General features: G+C 42.7%; 1 protein-coding gene across 1 annotated transcript; it reads left to right on the top strand.

Moving 5' to 3' along the window:
* Positions 1 to 11,975: 11,975 nt before the first annotated feature.
* On the top strand, positions 11,976 to 15,457 carry edn2 (endothelin 2). The gene is made up of 5 exons (XM_083645585.1): positions 11,976 to 12,100; positions 13,374 to 13,527; positions 14,110 to 14,223; positions 14,842 to 14,934; positions 15,055 to 15,457. Exons 1-5 carry the CDS (start codon positions 12,037 to 12,039, stop codon positions 15,134 to 15,136), a joined length of 507 nt encoding a protein of 168 aa, XP_083501711.1. The 5' UTR covers positions 11,976 to 12,036; the 3' UTR covers positions 15,137 to 15,457.
* Positions 15,458 to 21,949: the final 6,492 nt, after the last annotated feature.

Genomic DNA, 21,949 nt, shown 5'->3' with positions numbered 1-21,949 from the left:
AAAAACGGGAAAAAAGCCGCGGCTTATAGTCCGGAATTTACGGTACTTGTTGAGTTCATAATATGACTGAAAGCCAAACTGTTATGCTGGATTCTCTCTAGAGAATATGGACCATTTCCAACGTATCTTTTGTTGCCATACCATATTTGGTCAAAAATGGATGAAAGATACCTCTGCAGTTTCAGATAGCTTATTTCAACCTATTCCATCATACATTTGTTTCTTCATTTTACTTTTTGAATTGGTCTGAAACATAATTCCAGGTAGGTTTAAAGTAGCCTGGTTAAAACCATCCTAACGTGATGATGATGTCCCATTGTGTTTCGCTCTACAGAACAAAACAATGTCAGTACTGTCACGTGATCAGGATGCTTTAAAGATAGAAGGTTCAGATGTGCCTGGAATTCAATATGGACAGATGGCATGTTGTTGCATAGGGCTCCACCCTGTGGCTCTATGAGTGGGCCTTGCTGGATACGCTGAATGACAGTTAACTGCCCTCAAATTCTGCTCAAATCCCCGTTCCCATTAATCATTTTCATTTTTAATAATTTCCCTATTTCCCATCGATGTCCCTGTCCTCTGCTGTGCTGGTAGGGTCATCCAGGCAGGCTTTCTCTCTTTGTCCCCCTTGTCCTGAAGGTGTCCCGTGTCTCCACTGGGTGGCAGCAGAAAGCAACTCAAATGCTTTCCCCAGCTGGCACAAGCTGCAGAAGGATGACATCACCTGCCTCACATCCACATAAACACACTAATACAGAAGGATGACATCACCTGCCTCACATCCACATAAACACACTAATACAGAAGGATGACATCACCTGCCTCACATCCACATAAACACAGTAATACAGAAGGATGACATCACCTGCCTCACATCCACATAAACACAGTAATACAGAAGGATGACATCACCTGCCTCACATCCACATACACACAGTAATACAGAAGGATGACATCACCTGCCTCACATCCACATAAACACAGTAATACAGAAGGATGACATCACCTGCCTCACATCCACATACACACAGTAATACAGAAGGATGACATCACCTGCCTCACATCCACATAAACACAGTAATACAGAAGGATGACATCACCTGCCTCACATCCACATAAACACAGTAATACAGAAGGATGACATCACCTGCCTCACATCCACATAAACACAGTAATACAGAAGGATGACATCACCTGCCTCACATCCACATACACACAGTAATACAGAAGGATGACATCACCTGCCTCACATCCACATACACACAGTAATACAGAAGGATGACATCACCTGCCTCACATCCACATACAGTAATACAGAAGGATGACATCACCTGCCTCACATCCACATACAGTAATACAGAAGGATGACATCACCTGCCTCACATCCACATACACACAGTAATACAGTCATATTCCTCTGCCATGGAGATTGTGCTGGATGTGGAAATACAAAATAGTTGTGAATTATCCTAGACGAGAGTGTATTGGGCTAAGAGTGTGCATGTAATTGGGGTCATTTCTGAGACCTGAGGTGAATAAATAAATAAAGTACTCGCACTTCCCAGCAATATACAGGAACATACATTATAAAAAGCAACGATCATAGAAAGTGTGAGATATCTTTGCTTTAAAACCACTGAGCAAAATAGTCTGAAGCCAAGGATAAGAAGAAGAAAAAAGGAAAGACCATGGATCACTTAGTCCTGTGTGACTGTCTAAGGAAAGGGGGGGGGGGACCGGCCTTGAGGGAGGCGATGATGGTAATTAAATGCTCAGGATCCCAGGAGTTGTTTTATGGACCCACATAGCAGAAATAACAAGGGCTCTTTCAACAACATGCTTCCATAGAGGTGAACCTCTGGATACACAGGAAAATAAGATGACTGTACAACAGATTAGCAACCAAATATTTATGACCTGATTGTTTATGGAAGGGTGATATTGATAAGGTTCATCAGCTTTGAACTGCCTTTCATTCACATTATTTTTCATGTCTTGAATCCGAACGTCTGTGACTATGGCAACTCCAAAGAAATCAACACCAAGGTGTCTTGGATTGTCTAAAGCTAAAGGGGCACTTCACCCAAAGACAATGCTGATTTATTTTGCACATGATCTGGAAAGGGTTTTGCAGGCATTCCATTTAGTCGTAAAGGTTATTGAGAGTTGACTTGAGTTAAGCTGAGCAGTGATTTCCTCACAAAAATTGTAATTAAATAAACGTGGCCAATTTATCCCCATGCTGCCCTATTGGCTGCCCCGGTCGCTGCTCCGCCCTCTGCTGATCTGAGGAGAGCCGAGACTAGCACCATGCTCCTTCCGACACAAGCCAGCCGCTTCTTTTCAGGGCCACTGGTAGGACGTAGGTAGCCTAGCACATGGGAGGATCACACTATTCTCACCAGTTCCCTTGCACCCCGACTATAGGCCCCCCTCGCTTGTGCAGCGACCATGGACACGTCCATTTGAAACTTTGAGTCAGTTTTGAAGTATGCATCTCATACGAGGTGCTGCTATCAAAGCCTGCATCTACTTCTCTGTGTGTCTCACCCATATAATGATGTCAGGATTCCTGTCTCATTTCTGCCCACTCATCCTATAGGCATTCTCTCCTCTTACTCCCCCCCCCCCCAGAGACGTCCTGTTTTGTAGTCACCTTTCAGACAGACGACATGGCTGGTCGCTCTCGCTCCACATATCTCTGTGATGTGCTGTCACATTCCTCACAATGTGTCTCCGTGCCAGGATGACCAGGTCTCACTAGAAGTGTCTTATTAACAGAGGTGGACAGTACTCAAGTACAAGGATTTGTACTTTTTTAAGTATTTTTTATAATACTATACTTTTACTCGTACTTACTGTATCCGGGACCCGTCTTTAGCCTACCTCGATGAGGTTAGAGGCGCCGGGTGACTCGCCCGGCTGGTTTCCCATAGAGCCCATGCGTGAGATCCAAAGTACATCGCTTACAAGCACATAAAGCACCTTAGGTGGCTGGTAGCACCACTTTGTAATATTGAATGTCGATTATGTTTTTTTGTATGTCTTAATTTCTTTTCTTGTGTTTGTCTGTTTTGTTTTGTTTGTGTTCTATCTTTAAAAAATAAAATATTGAAAAAGGTTTTACAAGCAATGTTTGAGTTACAATATTGATTGAAACACTAGAAGTCAAATGTTACATCTGGCCCCACGTGCAGGGACGATTGTAATAACATCATATGAGGCCATACATTGTAACACACTAAACTGGAATTAATTGTCAAATGGATATTAACTATATTCTTGGGAGTTTAGTGTGGTCCTTGGTATTTATATTTAGGTATTATGTTTAATTAAAATAGTATAATTAATCATATAATTATACAGGTAGGTAGGTAGGTAGTTTTTATTTCTGTGTCATGCCATTTCTGGCCCATCCCACATGGGATTACAAGACACCAAATTATATATAAACATAATCATAACATAACATCCGGTTGTACAAACAAAATAAACAAAGTATATAATATATACACATATGCATGAAATATACATACACATATACACACTTACTGTACATACATACACTTTTTTTTTTTCTTTTTCTTTTCTTTTTATACAAATAAAAACACATTTTTCACAGAGCATCAGAGGCTGATGACCCTAACTGACCGATATTGGCGCCATATCTAACTCCATGACAGCTTGAAGTCTTGAGTTTCTGCATAACGGCCTTTGAACAGTGGAGGTTGAATCATTCCCTGATATAGACCCCACCTAGCTTAATCCCTCACTGTTCTCTCTCACTGTCATTGTTTCAAAGTTCAGCCCAGAGGGAGGAATCCCACATTGCACGCTCTGCTGTTTGTTTCCCCGTCCCACATTCCTGCGTCGGCCCCCAGGCAGCGCCGGCCCGGAAGTGGAAATGGATAAAGGGGTTCCTTTAGATTGGGCCTCCTCTGCATCGCTAGACAAATATTTGCTCTAGATGAGTTTTGATTTGTTGTTTCTCCATTGGAACAAATGGCTGCTGACATGCCTTTTGGGTCTCGTGCATTGTGACAGCCCTTTGGCATTTCCTCCACCTTTTCATCCTGCACAGGCTAATGTCCAGGCAGGGGTTTTTCCCTGTGTTTATCCTGCACAGGCTAATGTCCAGGCAGGGGTTTTTCCCTGTGTTTATCCTGCACAGGCTAATGTCCAGGCAGGGTTTTTTCCCTGTGTTTATCCTGCACAGACTAATGTCCAGGCAGGGGTTTTTCCCTGTGTTTATCCTGCACAGGCTAATGTCCAGGCAGGGGTTTTTCCCTGTGTTTATCCTGCACAGGCTAATGTCCAGGCAGGGGTTTTTCCCTGTGTTTATCCTGCACAGGCTAATGTCCAGGCAGGGGTTTTCCCCTGTGTTTCCTGCACAGGCTAATGTCCAGGCAGGGGTTTTCCCCTGTGTTTATCCTGCACAGGCTAATGTCCAGGCAGGGGTTTTCCCCTGTGTTTATCCTGCACAGGCTAATGTCCAGGCAGGGGTTTTTCCCTGTGTTTATCCTGCACAGGCTAATGTCCAGGCAGGGGTTTTCCCCTGTGTTTATCCTGCACAGGCTAATGTCCAGGCAGGGGTTTTCCCCTGTGTTTATCCTGCACAGGCTAATGTCCAGGCAGGGGTTTTCCCCTGTGTTTATCCTGCACAGGCTAATGTCCAGGCAGGGGTTTTTCCCTGTGTTTATCCTGCACAGGCTAATGTCCAGGCAGGGGTTTTCCCCTGTGTTTATCCTGCACAGGCTAATGTCCAGGCAGGGGTTTTCCCCTGTGTTTATCCTGCACAGGCTAATGTCCAGGCAGGGGTTTTCCCCTGTGTTTATCCTGCACAGGCTAATGTCCAGGCAGGGGTTTTCCCCTGTGTTTATCCTGCACAGGCTAATGTCCAGGCAGGGGTTTTCCCCTGTGTTTATCCTGCACAGGCTAATGTCCAGGCAGGGGTTTTTCCCTGTGTTTTTCCTGCACAGGCTAATGTCCAGGCAGGGGTTTTCCCCTGTGTTTATCCTGCACAGGCTAATGTCCAGGCAGGGGTTTTCCCCTGTGTTTATCCTGCACAGGCTAATGTCCAGGCAGGGGTTTTCCCCTGTGTTTATCCTGCACAGGCTAATGTCCAGGCAGGGGTTTTTCCCTGTGTTTATCCTGCACAGGCTAATGTCCAGGCAGGGGTTTTTCCCTGTGTTTATCCTGCACAGGCTAATGTCCAGGCAGGGGTTTTCCCCTGTGTTTATCCTGCACAGGCTAATGTCCAGGCAGGGGTTTTTCCCTGTGTTTATCCTGCACAGGCTAATGTCCAGGCAGGGGTTTTTCCCTGTGTTTATCCTGCACAGGCTAATGTCCAGGCAGGGGTTTTTCCCTGTGTTTATCCTGCACAGGCTAATGTCCAGGCAGGATTTTCCCCCTGTGTTTATCCTGCACAGGCTAATGTCCAGGCAGGGTTTTTCCCCCTGTGTTTCCTGCAGTCTTTTTCCGTAACTTTCCATAACCAACTACGACCTTAACATCAGTTGTATCCCTTCCTGGTTTCCACTCCAGTGGGTCTGAAAGCCACCACCCTCCCTCAGCAATGCGGAAAATACATTCTTCTATATTCCTGTGACGTGACGTGAAGCGACTCATTTGTAAAATTCCCTCATATCATAACTTATCAAATTAAAGATTAAAGATGTAGGCCTATCCTGTGTTTTTTTTAAAGATGTATTCTGTTTTTTTAAATAATGTATTCTGTGTTTTTTAAAATAGGTATCCTGTGCTTTTTTAAACATGTATTCTGTGTTTTACTCTCTCGTAACGGGACAAGCCCGTCTTTTATTGTCACACGAACACCACAATACATGCATGTGGCCACAACACACTCATGCTGACGGTGGCCGGTGAAAAGTGTCCTCTGCATTTAACCCATCCAGGCATGTCCTTTCCTCCGGGGGGCAGGCCAGGAGCAGTGGTCGCTTTCTCATACAGCGCCCGGGGACCAACTTCGGATGTTGTCGTCACTGGTCGGATGACGATGACGATCTGATCTTCTGCATGTTTTTAGTGGGGGGGTTATATACGGAGGAACCCCCTGGGGGAGCACGGGGAGAACATGCAAACTCCACACAGAGAGAAAGGCCCTTACGAGGAGATACCCCACCTGGGCAGTAGGCACTGAGGATATGGGGGGGAACAGAACCACAGCGCCCACAGTGTCCCAGCGAGAATCGAACTCAGGACCTTCTGACTTTAAAGATGTACAGTATTCTGTGTTTTTAAAGATGTATTCTGTGTTTTTAAAGATGTATTCTGTGTTTTTAAAGATGTATTCTGTGTTTTCAAAGATCTATTATGTGTTTTTAAAGATGTATTCTGTGTTTTTAAAGATCTATTATGTGTTTTTAAAGATGTATTCTGTGTTTTTAAAGATCTATTATGTGTTTTTAAAGATGTATTCTGTGTTTTTAAAGATGTATTCTGTGTTTTTAAAGATCTATTATGTGTTTTTAAAGATGTATTCTGTGTTTTTAAAGATCTATTATGTGTTTTTAAAGATGTATTCTGTGTTTTTAAAGATCTATTATGTGTTTTTAAAGATGTATTCTGTGTTTTTAAAGATGTATTCTGTGTTTTTAAAGATCTATTATGTGTTTTTAAAGATGTATTCTGTGTTTTTAAAGATGTATTCTGTGTTTTTAAAGATCTATTATGTGTTTTTAAAGATGTATTCTGTGTTTTTAAAGATCTATTATGTGTTTTTAAAGATGTATTCTGTGTTTTTAAAGATCTATTATGTGTTTTTAAAGATGTATTCTGTGTTTTTAAAGATGTATTCTGTGTTTTTAAAGATGTATTCTGTGTTTTTAAAGATGTATTCTGTGTTTTTAAAGATCTATTATGTGTTTTTAAAGATGTATTCTGTGTTTTTAAAGATCTATTATGTGTTTTTAAAGATGTATTCTGTGTTTTTAAAGATCTATTATGTGCTTGTTTAAAGATGTATTCTGTGTTGGCTGTGAAACTTAAATTGTAGCCAAAAGAGGTTCTATAAGTATTTAAACTTCCTCTAATGTTTCAACAGGCTGGTCATTAATTGGGTAGGTGGAAAGTCATGAACTGCATTGCGGGGACTTGCAATCTTATTTGCATTAATAAAAAGGGCACTGATCCATTTGAATAAACTAATAATAAACTAATAAACTGTCTTCACACCTATAAAATGTTTTATTGGCTGAAAAAGTTTGCATTAAGGAATTTGACTTGGTGGGTTTCTTATGTAGGTCAGATTAAACATCGAGATTATAAAAGTAGTAGCCTTAGCGGCCTACAGTATATGCGCCTGGTTGTGTGTCGTCTTTCTGATTTATAACCGATAGTGCAACAGTTACAACAAACTGAAAATTTCTTGACTTGCATAGTTATCTTTTAATTTGACAAACATATGTAGGCCTACCTCATTGCACAATTCAAACGGGATCAAAAAAGATATTGTCTCGCCATTCACCACCATTCATTATTTTCAGACGCTGGTGCATACATTTAATTAAGTTAGGCTCTGTCTCTTTTAGAAGTATCTATATGAATAAAAATGGAAATTGGTCTATTTTCTTTACAATATGCACATATTGTGTCTGTTGGACTGATATTTATGGAAGCCATGATGGAGAACAATGACAGTCCAGGTTGAATGATCTGTCATTTCCTATACGGCCTCATGTGTCTGGATTCCATCACTTCTGACCTGATATAATCCATGACTTTCCATATTCCACAGGCTCATATCATCCATCCAGGCAGCGGATAAGAAGAGGGAATACCCACAGGTATTTGCATGACAACACTCTCTCCTGACTGACTGTGTGTGTGTGTGTGTGTGTGTGTGTGTGTGTGTGTGTGTGTGTGTGTGTGTGTGTGTGTGTGTGTGTGTGGGCAGCCGACCCTCCGGCTGGTCATCATTTCCAGTTGGAAGGAGGTGCCTGTTTGACCCCACCAGGAGGAGATATGCAAATGAGGAGAGACAGGTGTGTGTGTGCGCGCACGCGTGCGTATGTGTTTTGGGTCCACATGCAAAGGTCAAACAAACACCTTAACATGTTGAGATACGATTATGTGCAAGCATGTGTGGTCGCGACCCCTGACCTCAGCATCCTGCGGGGGCTGTGTGTGTGTGTGGGGGGGGGGGGGGTGCAGGGCTGGCACATGGCAAACCCCTCTTCTATCTCCGCTGGCTTTTCCCCAAGTGACGCCACTCCTCCTCTCTTCCTCTGCCGCCTCCAGGTTTCTCCACACGCCGAGGGCCTCTGGAAAACACGGGCAAAATCAAACGCATTCCATGGCATCACATGACTTCCTGTCTCTGTGCCACAGTGACTTGCTGCCTTACAAGGACTGTCACAGCCATGGCTAAGGTTCATTTGGTATTATTGTTGGCCAGCTCTAGATTAGAAACCTGCATGTCGCAGAGTCGTTGAGTGATGAAGGTCCACCATTGGTTGGCCGTGCCACATGGCACGCCCATGGTGAGTTGGTGCCTGCACCAACTCACCATGGGTCTCCCGACCAGACAGGCCAGGCCTCAGTTCACTAGCCAGCATCGCGGCTCATACGATACGCCACTGGTGACAAAAAGCACTCCCCATTCATTGTCTATTTGGAAGCGACTGATTCGCTGCACAAAGCATGCTGGGATACCTGGCGACACTGACCAGACTTGTGTTATGATGAGAGGGCGGGGACAAATTCAAAATTAAAAGGGAAAGACAGCCAATCACAAGCGCCCGGAAGCGGCTGGAAAAACGGCTTCTTTTCAGTGTATAATTGATCATGCCCCTCAGACGTCACGCAGACGTCATCCGAATCACGTGGTGGAAAACAAGCTATAATAGCATACATAAACATCACACTGCTGTTGATGTATGGGGCCCATATACGAGGGATCAGCCGAGCAGCATTTTGGTAAACAAACCGCGTCACTGGGTGGCAACGGCAATGGAGCCCTATGGAGCCTGAGTTTGAGCGTCTGACCGTGTTTACCATTTAAAAACTGTGACAGTTCACACAACTTTAACACGACATGCATATTATTATACATCAAACTCTTGAGCTAATTCTGCTCTCACTCAGAATGTCAAAATATAAGCGATGTGATGTATACTTTTTGAGATATTAACGTTTGCTTGGCACAACTCATACTAGTAAACTGGCTAGGCATGGTTAGGCATTTTTGGGTGGCAGTGACGTCACGCTGATTTGTCCTATTGACCTTTTATTACATTTGAGATATCAGCCAATTAGTGTCATACCTGATATGATGACGGCTCCTCGTTGACCACAGCTATTATCAGCTTTTATGTTACTTTATCTAGTAATAAAACCATTGCATTAATCATAGCAATGTTCAGACTGACTCCGGCCTACATGATCACTTAGCTGTTATATCTGAGCACAGAGATCATCTCAGTGTGGTGTGTGTGTGTGTGTGTGTGCGTGTGTGTGTGTGTGTGTGTGTGTGTGTGTGTGTGTGTGTGTGTGTGTGTGTGGTGTGGGAGGGTTTTCATCAACAGTCTGTAAAACCTGCTGTTTCCGGACTAAAATGTCGGCATTTTATTTGTCTGCAATCCACAGATGCGTACAATCTCGACGTAAATTTGAAACAAAATGCCAGTTAATTTGAAAACCTCGCCACCTTCCCCATTTTCAACCCAAACAAAACAACTTTGGTTGTGTTTAGATAAGCAAGTAAAGCAACTTGGTTAAGGTCCGGCTCATGGTTTGGGTTAGGTTTAAATAAGAAAAACATTAAATGTGACTTACAGTTTAAATATAGACTTTGAACATGCAAGGATCAAACACGGCTCTCCGACGTGACTCTATGTGTACAACGTTGATTTCAATCAGGAGAGAATAGTGAATTAATAAAAGTGAATGGCTCAAATACATGTTCAATACAATAAAATAATATTTTGACATTGATAGAATACAGTAGTGAGAATAAAGTCTTGTCAACAATGTCTTTGGCACTTAGACACTACAGGGAGATATTGAGATCGAGGGGCACCAACCCTGAGCAGCAACAAGATAAATCCCCCTGTGGAGTCTAGACGCTGGTGGTGGTGGCTCTCCAGAGACTGATGAAGCTGATGATCTGATGAAGCTGATGGATCTGTGAAGAAGACTGGTGCAAACAGCTGATGACTCGACAGGGTAGGCTACTGTGTGAGCATGCATGAAAGATATACTGTAAAGTGCAGAATGGAATGAGAAGTGAATTAAAGCCTAAACGTGGAAGATTATAGTCCTCCTGACTGAACCTACAGATCCTTTCCAAAAAATTAGAATATCATGGAAATAACATGGATGACCGTGGGCTTCAGCGGATTGTCGAGCAAAGACGATTCAAAAGATTTGGCGAAGATTCAGAGGGAGTGGACTGAGGCTGGAGTCAGTCATCATCACTGAGAAGTAACTGCTGATTTTCTTCACACTATAATAATAACATCTATAGAAAGGTGATTGCAGAAACATACAACGTTGACATTTGATGCTGGCGACGAGGCTACAGCCTGCTGTCCCACCTCAAAGAATCTCATGAGTCTGTCTGGCTTTCAGTGGAGAGTTATTGCCCCATAGTCTGAATGCTGTGTGAGAGGCTTTTCACCCTGATAATAATAAGAACACTCTGGGTGAGAAATACTGAACACTTGTCATGTTTTGGTCTCAGTGAAGTACAGTCACTGCCACTGCATAGCCTTTCCACTCTCTTCCTCTGGACAAGGCCAGATTAGCACCCCCCCATGGACAAGGCCATATTAACACCCCCAGGGCCCCGAAGCTCCCAGGCCCCCCATAACATTTCACTCGGACAAAGGTCAGAGTGAAATGGTATAGTCTCTCCTGATTCTAAATATAACAGAATCGCTTTGTTTGACCAAGTCAAACTATTTATAAAAGGATTTTACAAAATGTTTATCGAAAAATGAATGGCTCACCGGTCACCACTTGCCCGCAGCCATCCAATCACAATCAATCGTGAGACTTCATCTTTTTTGGAAACTATTTTTTTATTTAAATCTGATTGGTACTGTACATTAAAATACAACTAACACTGAAACTAATCAAAACTGAACTCAAAGTAAAGGAACTCCGCCCATTTTCAACCAGCTTTGTATCATTAGAACATCAGTACTATATCAGAAAACTGTAAACGGTTTTGAAGTCTGTCATTTAATTTGACAGTTATTGAGTGTTAAAGTGTAACTAACTCAAATGAATAACTCATTAACTCAAATCAACTCTCAATAACTGTCAAACTAGATGAATGATGAATAGTTTGACAGTTATTGAGAGTTGATTTGAGTTAATGAGTTATTAATTTGAGTTAGTGTGGACCAGTGATGTCACTGGTCCACACTTTAACACTCAATAACTGTCAAATTAAATGACAGACTTCAAAACAGTTTACAGTTTTCTGATATACTACTGATGTTCTAATGATACAAAGCTGGTTGAAAATGGGCAGAGTGTTCCTTAAGCATTTCCCACAAAATAAACTATAGCAAACCCACTTTAAAAACAAATTAAAGCTAAACTGAAATTGAAAAGAAAAAGCCATCTTCCAAAAAAGAGGAGTCATGTCACCATCATCAGCGATGTCATGCATCACTGATGATGTCACTGTTTAGTCCGAAATGAAAATAAAAGCTGATAAATAAATAAAAAAGCCAAACTAGCATCATAACCTTGGCTCAGAGGAAGAGCCGGGCACCACTGGAATGTGGTGGAAGCAGCGCAGAGAGAGTTTGTTGTGTGAGGAGGAGGAAGTGTACAGGAGGGGGGCGGGGCTTATCGTGACATCACCCATAGGAGGTATAAGTAGAGGGCCTGAGAGAGACTTGAACACAAACCACCTGCTGCTCTCAAACTCCAGACTAGACCCTATACAGACCTGTCTGCACTCTGCCCCTAACAGACCTGTCTGCACTCTGCCCCTGGCTCTCTGACTGGATTCCTCCAACTTACAACCTTCACTCTGCATCCAGCCATCCACTGACCATGATGATGATGATGGCTCCCTCCATGCCTCTATTTGTCCTCTTCTGTGTGCTCCTGCAAGAGGGTGAGTTCACTTCTTGGTTTTTTTGTGTCTTGAAGACTTGTAGCTGTTTGCATTTACTGTAGAGCATGTTTAATGATTACAGTGGTAGATTGTGGTAAAACTAATTAAAACAAAAAAAAATAGTTTGAAGGCATCCATCACCCCATGGTCTTTAATTATAATAGATTGAGCGGCATGGTTGTAAGGAAGTTTAGGAGTAAAATAAGTAAAATAGCAATGTTGTAAAAATAGTCAAACACCTGCTGCTACTGCATCAGTGTATCCCAGGGGTCCCACACCTTCTTAAACATCACATTCAAGGACTTTAAATTCCCTCAAATTCAATGAGCCGGCACAGCAGAGTTTGAGACATGGATCAAGGTTCATTATTGTTACAACACTGATCATTTTTATAACGAGAACTGGCTTTACAGAAGCTCAGAGACAACAATTCAAAAGGAGAGAGGCTTGAATGAATGGACACTTCTCAACTGTGCTGTGTTAGACCTATTTATATGTATATTTGTATGTATATTTTTTATTGCCTTAGTACATTTTATTTAAGTACTCTTAACAACTTATTGTGCCTAGCTACATGTTTCAGTGTCAGTTTTGTGTCTGCTGATGTTGTACTGACTGTTGAATGTAGCTGCATCATGTGACACATCAATTTCCTGGAAAGGATCAATAAAGTATCTATCTATCTATCTATCTATCTATCTATCTATCTATCTATCTATCTATCTATCTATCTATCTTTTACTAATGTTAAGTAAAAAAAAACGACTCTTGCACAAACCATATAAATAGGGGCACTTTCGATGACCTATGTCTAAAGTCACAAGCTTTCCAGGATTGGAAGGGCCTGTGGGAACCCTGGTATTCTCTCTGAATGTGATGCATCAGTGACTTCTGCAGCAGCAAGTGAACGCTGGCAGCCTCTGGCTTATCTCTCTCAAGGCTTTATTAAATACAAAGCAAACGTGGTCCAGCCTCTCTCTGTGTTTTCCTCTGATAGCAGCGCAGGTTATCGCTCATTACTGATACAGTGCGATGACGAGGCAGCTTGCTCAGCTGTTTGCCTTGGCTCAAGCATATTAGCTTGCTTAATAATAATCAAGATGGCATTTCGATGAATCACCCCAGTGATGGGTGTTAGCCCGCCAACTGGATTTGTTTATCCGCTATAACTGCAAAGTCACGCTGCCGTGTGCTATTAGTTGGCAGTTTTTGGACCCGCCGAGAGATTAGTTGGCACATTTGTAATCTGTGGTTCCTTTGTGTTTCTCTTTAGGTTGTGGACTGCCTTTATCAGGCCCGACCCAGCCGCCAGCTCGGTCCCCACATCCACACCGCATCAGGACCAAGCGCTGCTCCTGTAACAGCTGGCTGGACAAAGAATGCATCTATTTCTGCCACCTGGATATTATCTGGGTCAACACGCCAAGGTGAGGCTGCACACGGAGTGCCTCACACACACACACACACGCACGCACGCACGCACGCACCCGCGCACACACACACACACACACACACACACACACACACACACACACACACACACACACACACACACACACACACACACACACAGAGCACAAACATTCACAGGTTGGGAGTTTACCTGTACATAGGTTAAGGTTAGACCGATATCTGGACTGAATCTATTTGTTTTGCTGGTAATCAAATGTCTATTATATTTTCATGCTTAGGAATTCCAAATAATACCAGGTGTTAGCAGTAATAGCAGTGTTTCCTCTAGAATGGTTTCTGCTCAGGGTGCAAACACCTCTGAAACAGCATTTGGACCAACATGGAGCACTATTAAAGGTCCCCATTGAAATCCATGATGACGATGACATTCTCTTATAAATGGGTTAGCAGCTCCTTAAAGCAGGGCGAGGCAGGTTTCATTGTATGTTTACATTTCTCAGCCTAACCTGACCACACAGATGACCACATGACCACACGGATGACCACATGACCACTAAACCAGGTTATTCAAAGACGTTTCTCGCTTTCCTTCACAGTAAGATCCTCCCCTACGGCCTGGGAAGCGCCCTGTCTCGCCGCCGCCGTTCGACCGACCGTTGCGAGTGCGCCAACCGAGCCGACCAAACCTGCTCCAGCTTCTGCCAGAAAAGGTGAGCTATCCCGCCCTTCCCCAAGAAGCAGCCTTCCTCCTTCCTACATCTAAGGCTTTTCTTCAGAATCACATCGGGTGGTAGAGGAGTATCAAAATAGCTGCCTGTCGTTCCAGCGTCGGCCATGCGTGAAGAGTCTGTATCAGGGTTCTGGCGAAAGGCGAGATGAGTCAGCGGAGGAGGCGAAACGATTGTGTCTGTGATAGCGCAGTATGAGGGTAGTCGTCACAGTGGGGAGAAATAGCCTTGGAGGTTATCGCACAGGTTTATTAGACACGCTGCTATTTTTAGACTGTTTCTTCTTCTGCCCTTTATTGCTTGAGGGAGTGTTTGTTGCGTCTCTGACTTATTGCGGTCATGAAAGCAGCGCTGAGGATTAGTTACAGTCCCTAAATGTTATCCCAGGTAGTCCCACCCTTAATCTCTCGTGTCAAAACATATTGGGTTGCGGGCGATGGCAGAGGAAATTGGTTAGTCGACGTTGAGCTGCTTTCGCCTCGGGTAACAACACATCATTACGCAGGACGAAAAAAATCCCCCGTGTTGTTGTTTAGGAAGTTCCCAGAGATGTGGGAGGTGCTTTGTCCTTGTTTTAACGCCGTTGTTGTGTCTCCACAGCTCAGACAATCTCAGCATTGCTGTCGTGGGCCCGTCGACAGAGACCAGCAGCTTCTCCCACACAAACAGCAACAAGCTGTTGGCCTCTCTAAGGTAAAAGAATAAGAACGATCAACCCTCTGATAACAGCTACTATTCTGCCATGTTTGAAAGGCATTCGAAAGACACCTGAAACCAACTCTTCTTCTCTGTTTTCTTTTGCCTTTGCTACAGATCTGTGCTCAGGTCCAACGCAGACGTTTTGTCCTCCAGGAAGACGCCATACAAAGCCAACAGGCTTAAGGCTGGAAGATAGAGGAGAAGGACTTTCTATTTGGCATTTCACGCTTTTAGCTGATGCTCTTCTTCAGACTTATACTCTAACAAGTGAAACAGTGCAATTCCTGGATCGCCAAACATTGAAGCAAACACCAACTGTAAACCTCCGTGGACTGGAGGTTTACTGTAAACCTCCGTGGACTGGAGGTTTACTGTAAACCTCCGTGGACCGGAAGTTTATTGTAAACCTCCGTGGACTGGCAGTTTACAGTAAACCTCCGTGGACTGGAAGTTTACAGTATACCTCCGTGGACTGGAAGTTTACTGTAAACCTCCGTGGACTGGCAGTTTACAGTAAACCTAGTGGACTGGAAGTTTACAGTAAACCTAGTGGACTGGAAGTTTACTGTAAACCTAGTGGACTGGAAGTTTACTGTAAACCTCCGTGGACTGGAAGTTTACAGTAAACCTCCGTGGACTGGAAGTTTACTGTAAACCTCCGTGGACTGGCGGTTTACTGTAAACCTCTGTGGACTGGAAGTTTACAGTAAACCTAGTGGACTGGAAGTTTACTGTAAACCTAGTGGACTGGAAGTTTACTGTAAACCTCTGTGGACTGGAAGTTTACTGTAAACCTCCGTGGACTGGCGGTTTACTGTAAACCTCCGTGGACTGGAGGTTTGTGAGCTGACACTCCTTCAGTGGCGTCATACAGCAGGCTCAACGATGGGGATGGACATGGGAAGATCAAACACGAGAGAGGCAGTTGGAGCAAAAAACCTTCTGAATGATGGGTGGAGGACCTGAGACTCGTTTCTTGAACGTTCCCGATTGTTAGAACAGCCTACATGCCAAAGAAGGCTTCCTCCAGGTGGAGTAAAGATGGACACTGAGGTGTGGACTAATGGTCAACTTGGTTTTAAAGGATGTTCAATGTGGCATCAGTGACTGACCTGTCACTCTCTGCACTTGTTTCTTTTCTCTCATGGACAAAACACTGCTTTGGACTTGTGTCCATACAGAGGACAGCATTGTGTCCATACAGAGGACAGGCAGACCTGTGTCCATACAGAGGACACCATTGTGTCCATACAGAGGTCAGCCAGACCTACATTGTGTCCATACAGAGGACAGCCAGACCTACATTGTGTCCATACAGACGACAGGCAGACTTACATTGTGTCCATACAGAGGACAGCATTGTGTCCATACAGAGGACAGGCAGACCTACATTGAAGAATATAGGAGGATTTGCTGCATACTCTATGAATGTGTCATCATTATTTTGGCTGGTGTTTGTCCAAGTTTACTCAAATGGCCGGGAATCTATTGTTTAACTGTTGAGCTGATTATTGCTTGCTGTTCTTATTTTACGTATGTGTTTTCAATTTACAATTCCTCTGTATCAGAGCGGAAATATGTTGTCCTAACATTTAGGGGCAAATTAGCAAAACAGCTTTTTCATTATCAGGCAATACTTGAAAATGGCAGCTTATTCTCTCTTGGCACACATTTCCACAACAGAATGAAGGACATCTCTTTTGGCCGTATAAAAGAAAACAATTATAGTCCATTTTCACAAGGTCTAATGGCATAAATTGTATACTGTCTATTATATAATACAAATACAGTGCAATGAGTTCCCAGTGGTTAAGTATTACATTGTATTATATTATATATCTTTCAAAAGCAATTTTTCCTTTAGCGATCAATTCATCAATCTGGTGTTTGATCACAGTCAACAGAAACTATTGGACACGTGCAAATACTGTACAAACCTCCACTAACTGAGATGATATTCCACTTCGCTTATCCGGATGCTGTAAAATGTGCTGCATGTGAATCTGTGTAGCAAATGCTGGGCTGTTGTTTTTGCGCTGCCGTCTTGTTCACCAGCCAATAACGACCGTAGGAAGTTTACCATTAAATGCTGATTGAGAGCAATTACTGTACATGTTAAGATTAATTTATTTTCTGTAAGTTATGCAGGAATGTATTTATATTTGTGTGAATGCTACAATGAATGTGTGAGCAAATAAACATGGAAAAAAACAACGTTCTAGCTTGGTGATTTCATTATTTCACTTAGATAGATAGATCTATAGATAGATAGATAGATAGATAGATAGATAGATAGATAGATAGATAGATAGATGGATAGATGGATAGATAGATAGATAGATAGATAGATAGATAGATAGATAGATAGATAGATAGATAGATATTAAGTGTCATGCACACAGGGTGCCCAGCCCACATGGGCTTATAAGACACTAAAAACAACAGTTTTGCATGGTGTGTAAACAAATCAACAAAAACATACTTACATCAACTCAAATCAAATATACAGCATATTTTTTCTCTTTTCCCAGGCTTTAGAAATAAAATTGGCTGTATGGAATGCTCCTTTTCTAAAACATAATTCTAGTTTTTTGTAATCATCCAAATAAAAGAAATCATTGTATAACAAGCTCATTTTCTCGAAAAGTACATGTCTAAATTCATTTAGAGCAACTGTTCAATGCTTTTCGGTGAACTCAATGAACTGGATGTTCTATGAAAACAGGATAATTTCCAGCAAACATTTTGTCATTGAAGATGTACAGCTGTAGCCTACTGTATATCAGCACCCTGCGATTCAGTCATAGGCACGAGGCCGAGTGCCAAAGATAATCACAGCCATGCTGATATCCCAGTAACAACAGCACTTTCAAGTGTGATATTGTTTTTATAAAACAGTTGTGCAGTATAAACAAAGCTATTCATCAAGTAATAATAGTATTTCTTAAGTAATTTGAGACAACAAATGATTTTTGTCTGTTATTGGTCTGTGCCGACGAAAACAGTTCCCTCAGGATTGCATTATTAAGTGTTGCCACCAACACAAGTAGCCTAAACTTGCTGCCTGCAGCTTCCCGGCTGCAAGCTAGCTAAGCTAAGCTAGCTACTTTTAGATTAACAAAGGCGATTTCATACAGCTTAACGTTCATAATTAAGGTCAAATGTATCATATCGCTGTCGCTGCCAACAACATTGTTTCATGCCGCTATAATTTCAGCTTGACTTGATGCACCTCCTAAGCTACAGGGGGCGCCGCCAGGGATTTTGGGCCCTATGAAAAGATATCACATTGGGCCCCACCACCACATGCCATGCCAACCCTGCGTAATTGCTGTACCACATTCAAAGCTTTAAATAAGGAGGCTCTCTGCATGTTTACTTTACATGCAGTACTTTTTACTTAAAGGTCCCATTCCGTGCCAAAGCTGTTTTTACTTGTAAATGCATATATATACTGCTGTCATCCCTCCCTGTAATGAGTGGTCACAACCTCAGAACTGCCACAGTTGGATTTGTCCCTATCCAGCTTCCCCCTGCAGCCTCCTTCAAGCCACGCCCCCTAACTCTCTGTTCCCCCAGACGGGTTAATGTGATGTCACTCGGGTCCTTAAGCATACTGCGCGCGGTCTCTCTCACATAAGCTACCTGCACCATTTTGTCTATAGCCACAAAATTAACACTTCTCACTGGAGCAACGCCAACTGTACGTGATCCAGCAACTGCGGAGGTGCATTCGGTAAGTCTAGGCATTTTGAGATGTCTCTTTAGCGTAGCAACCGTTAAGTTAGCGATAGCTCGTTGCTAACGTTAGTTGTGGACACAACCTAGCGTGCTGGTCCACAGACGCCAATGGGAACTGTTAGTTCTGAATATATTATAGAAACAGACCATTCTTGGGACGCAACGAGATGAGGAAGTGACAACTCCGTCAGAACAAACAGGGTTGCTATATTTTCGACAAATTAATCCAGAATCATGTTTTATGGACCAGAGACACACGTTTTTAAGAGGTTACAGCTGCACAAACCTTTAAGAAAAATAAAACTTAAGTTTTATTCCTACATTGTAAATAAAATATTCTATTAACACGTTCACTGCCGTGGACGAGTCAACTCGTCAAGCAGAAACCAACGGTTGACTGCCAATGACGAGTCAACTCGTCAAAAAAAAAAAAAAAAAAAAAAATTGACGGTGGGACGTGGATCAAACCCTTTTACGTCTCCTATAAAAATATGGGAGCCACCGAACGTGTACAACCCATTCCACTGACCCACTAAGTGGCGACAGTGCTCTCCAGACTAGAGAAAGCGAGCCAAAACTGCAGGGAAAAGTGTGAGGAAACCATTCTCATACTGTAGAATGGTTTGGCGAAAACGCTTTCGCGCTGGCGCACAATGCCTACATAACTACTAACTCTACAAACTAACTCTTTTAGACAGAGAAAGCACACATTCTATTAGTTCTTTTGAGATATTTTGTGTTCACAAAATCCTAGCAGAAAATAATCCTCGGCTCTTGAAAGATGAGCCAGAATCCTCAAAAAAACCCTTGGCAGAAGCTACCTACAGTAAAAAAAAAAAACTGTTGGCAGTGAATGTGTTAATGATGATTGGTTAATAATTTAATATCAAACAAAAAATTACCCAATGTTCAACTTTTCCCCAAAACCTCTTCTACTCCAGCCCCCCCTACCAGACACCAAGGGGGGCCTTTAGGGTAACATCAGGTCAACAGTATATGCCACATACTGTAGACATCATCTGAAAGCTGGGAACCCAAAGATTAATTTGAGATGCAGCTCAGCAGTGTGTCACGTTTTCTTCTAGTCATAATAATCTGTAATAAACATTGTGTTTTGGTTAGGCGTCTATTCAAATGTTGAACGTTTACAGTGCAGGGCTAAATATCACATTCAGACACCAAGACCTTGAGGAACACCAGAGAAAAACTGCATGCCGTGATTTGGTATCAAAAACGTTTGACATTTGAAGAATGTAATAATAGTGTTGTATGTACTATGTGGTCATAATTGCTTTTTTCAGCGATTGAGTGGTGCGCCTGTTCTGGAAATGGTTCAGAAACCCCCTTATTGTCAATATACCTAGAGGAAAGACATACATCTCCTGAATGCCCTATGTCTCTAGTTTATGGTTGTAAAGTTCCATGAGGCTGCGATTATGCTAGAGGTCACAATAGGTCATGTTATACAGTGAGGTCACATTTTGAAAAAATTGTCATCATCAAACATAATTCATTCATTGAATCCACAAGTGTCAGCTTTCCAGTCAGAATTTATGCAATTCCAATGCTGTACTATGCAGAAATCTTCAAATAGAATAGGCAAAAATAACACATACTGCATAAAAACAAAAACATGCCAAAAACTGTATAGGATTAGTTAGCCTGCTTAAAACCATCCTGGGTGGTTTAGCAGGCTAAGGATTAGCATAAAGTGGGCGTGTCTGTAAAGGTGAGACCCATAGAACCCATTATCATTCAGATATCTTCAGGTGAGAGGTCAAGGACCCCCTTTGAAATAGGCCATGCCAGTTTTTCTTTGGAGCGTTATTTAGTCCCCTTCCCAACATGCTAGCATGATAGGGTATAGGGAGAGCCAAGGTGGAGCGTCACTTCCTGCTTCAGCACTGTACCAGAGATTTTCATCCGCCATTTACTTTGCCATAGACATATCGGAAAATGCTTATAAAAATAGTTTTACTTGTTCAAACCAAACGGTACAGATATATTTAGAAACAGGAGAGATCGCATAACATTTCACTCGGACCAAAATGCGGGTCCGAGTTAGATCAATGTTGTTTTTTTAAGTTTTGGTCTGTGTGAAATGTTGTATGGTCTCTCCCGAATCTGAATATAGCTGAACCGTTTAGTTTGACCAAGTAAAACTCTTTTTATAAGCATTTTACGAAATGTCTATGGGAAAATAAATTGCGGAAGAAAATCTCTGGTACAGCGCTGAAGCAAGATTCAAGATTCAAGATTTTTATTGTCACTCCATGGTACAAGTATCACGTGTGAAATTCTTGTGCTGTGGGCTCCGTTTACAACATAGTACAAATGTGGCATATGAGTGCAAAAACAACAAGAGACACAACAAGCAATAAGGCAGTATAGTGATAAGACAAGTCAGAGACAGTGGCATATTCACTGCACATAGGTGCACATGTCCTGTGCATACTTTAGCCGTGCTTAAACATTTTAAATTCTGCGTATTTGACATAGCCTATAGGTGCAAATAGCATATTCCTTATTAAACATACAATTAAACTCTGCGTTTTAAATTTGACGTATTTGACATACGGGTGCAAATAGCATATTCCTTATTAAACATACAATTAAACGTTAGACATACGTAATGGTAGCAGCTACAGTGCGGTACAGTACGGCTACTACACTATTTGTGTATGTTAAGGAGTCTCGTGGCCTGCGGGAAGAAACTGTTCCTCAAGCGATTTGTGCGTGCTTTTGGAACCCTGTATCTTCTCCCTGAGGGTAGCAGGGAGAACAGGCTGTTGTGGGGATGGTTTGTGTCTTTGATGATCTTCAGGGACCTCCTGAGGCACCGCTGTTTATACAGTTCATGCAGATCTGGCAACTCACATCCTGTTACGTGCTGGGCCGCGCGTCTCACTCTCCGTAGCACCCTGTGGTCCATGGTGGTACAGTTCCCGTACCAGGTGGTGAAGCAGCCAGTCAGCAGGCTTTCAATGGTGCCTCTGTAGAAGTCCGTGAGGACTTCTGGCCTTAGCCCAAATTTCTTCAGGCACCTGAGTCCATGTATTCGCTGTTGGGCCTTTTTGACAACAGTGGCGGTGTGGCCGGCCCAAGTCAGGTCCTGGTGGATGTTGACTCCCAGGTACTTGAAGCTGTCCACCCTTTCCACCACTGTGCCCCCTCCTGTAGTCTACAATGATCTCCTTGGTCTTGGAGACGTTCAGAGAGAGGTGGTTGTCCTGGCACCATTGTTCCAGGGCCCCCACCTCCTCTCTGT

Source organism: Poromitra crassiceps (assembly GCF_964638095.1).
Source record: "Poromitra crassiceps genome assembly, chromosome: 11".
Lineage (NCBI taxonomy): Eukaryota > Metazoa > Chordata > Actinopteri > Beryciformes > Melamphaidae > Poromitra > Poromitra crassiceps.
The sequence above is the reverse complement of the archived record's forward strand: the minus strand, read 5'-3'. Positions and strand labels throughout refer to the sequence as shown.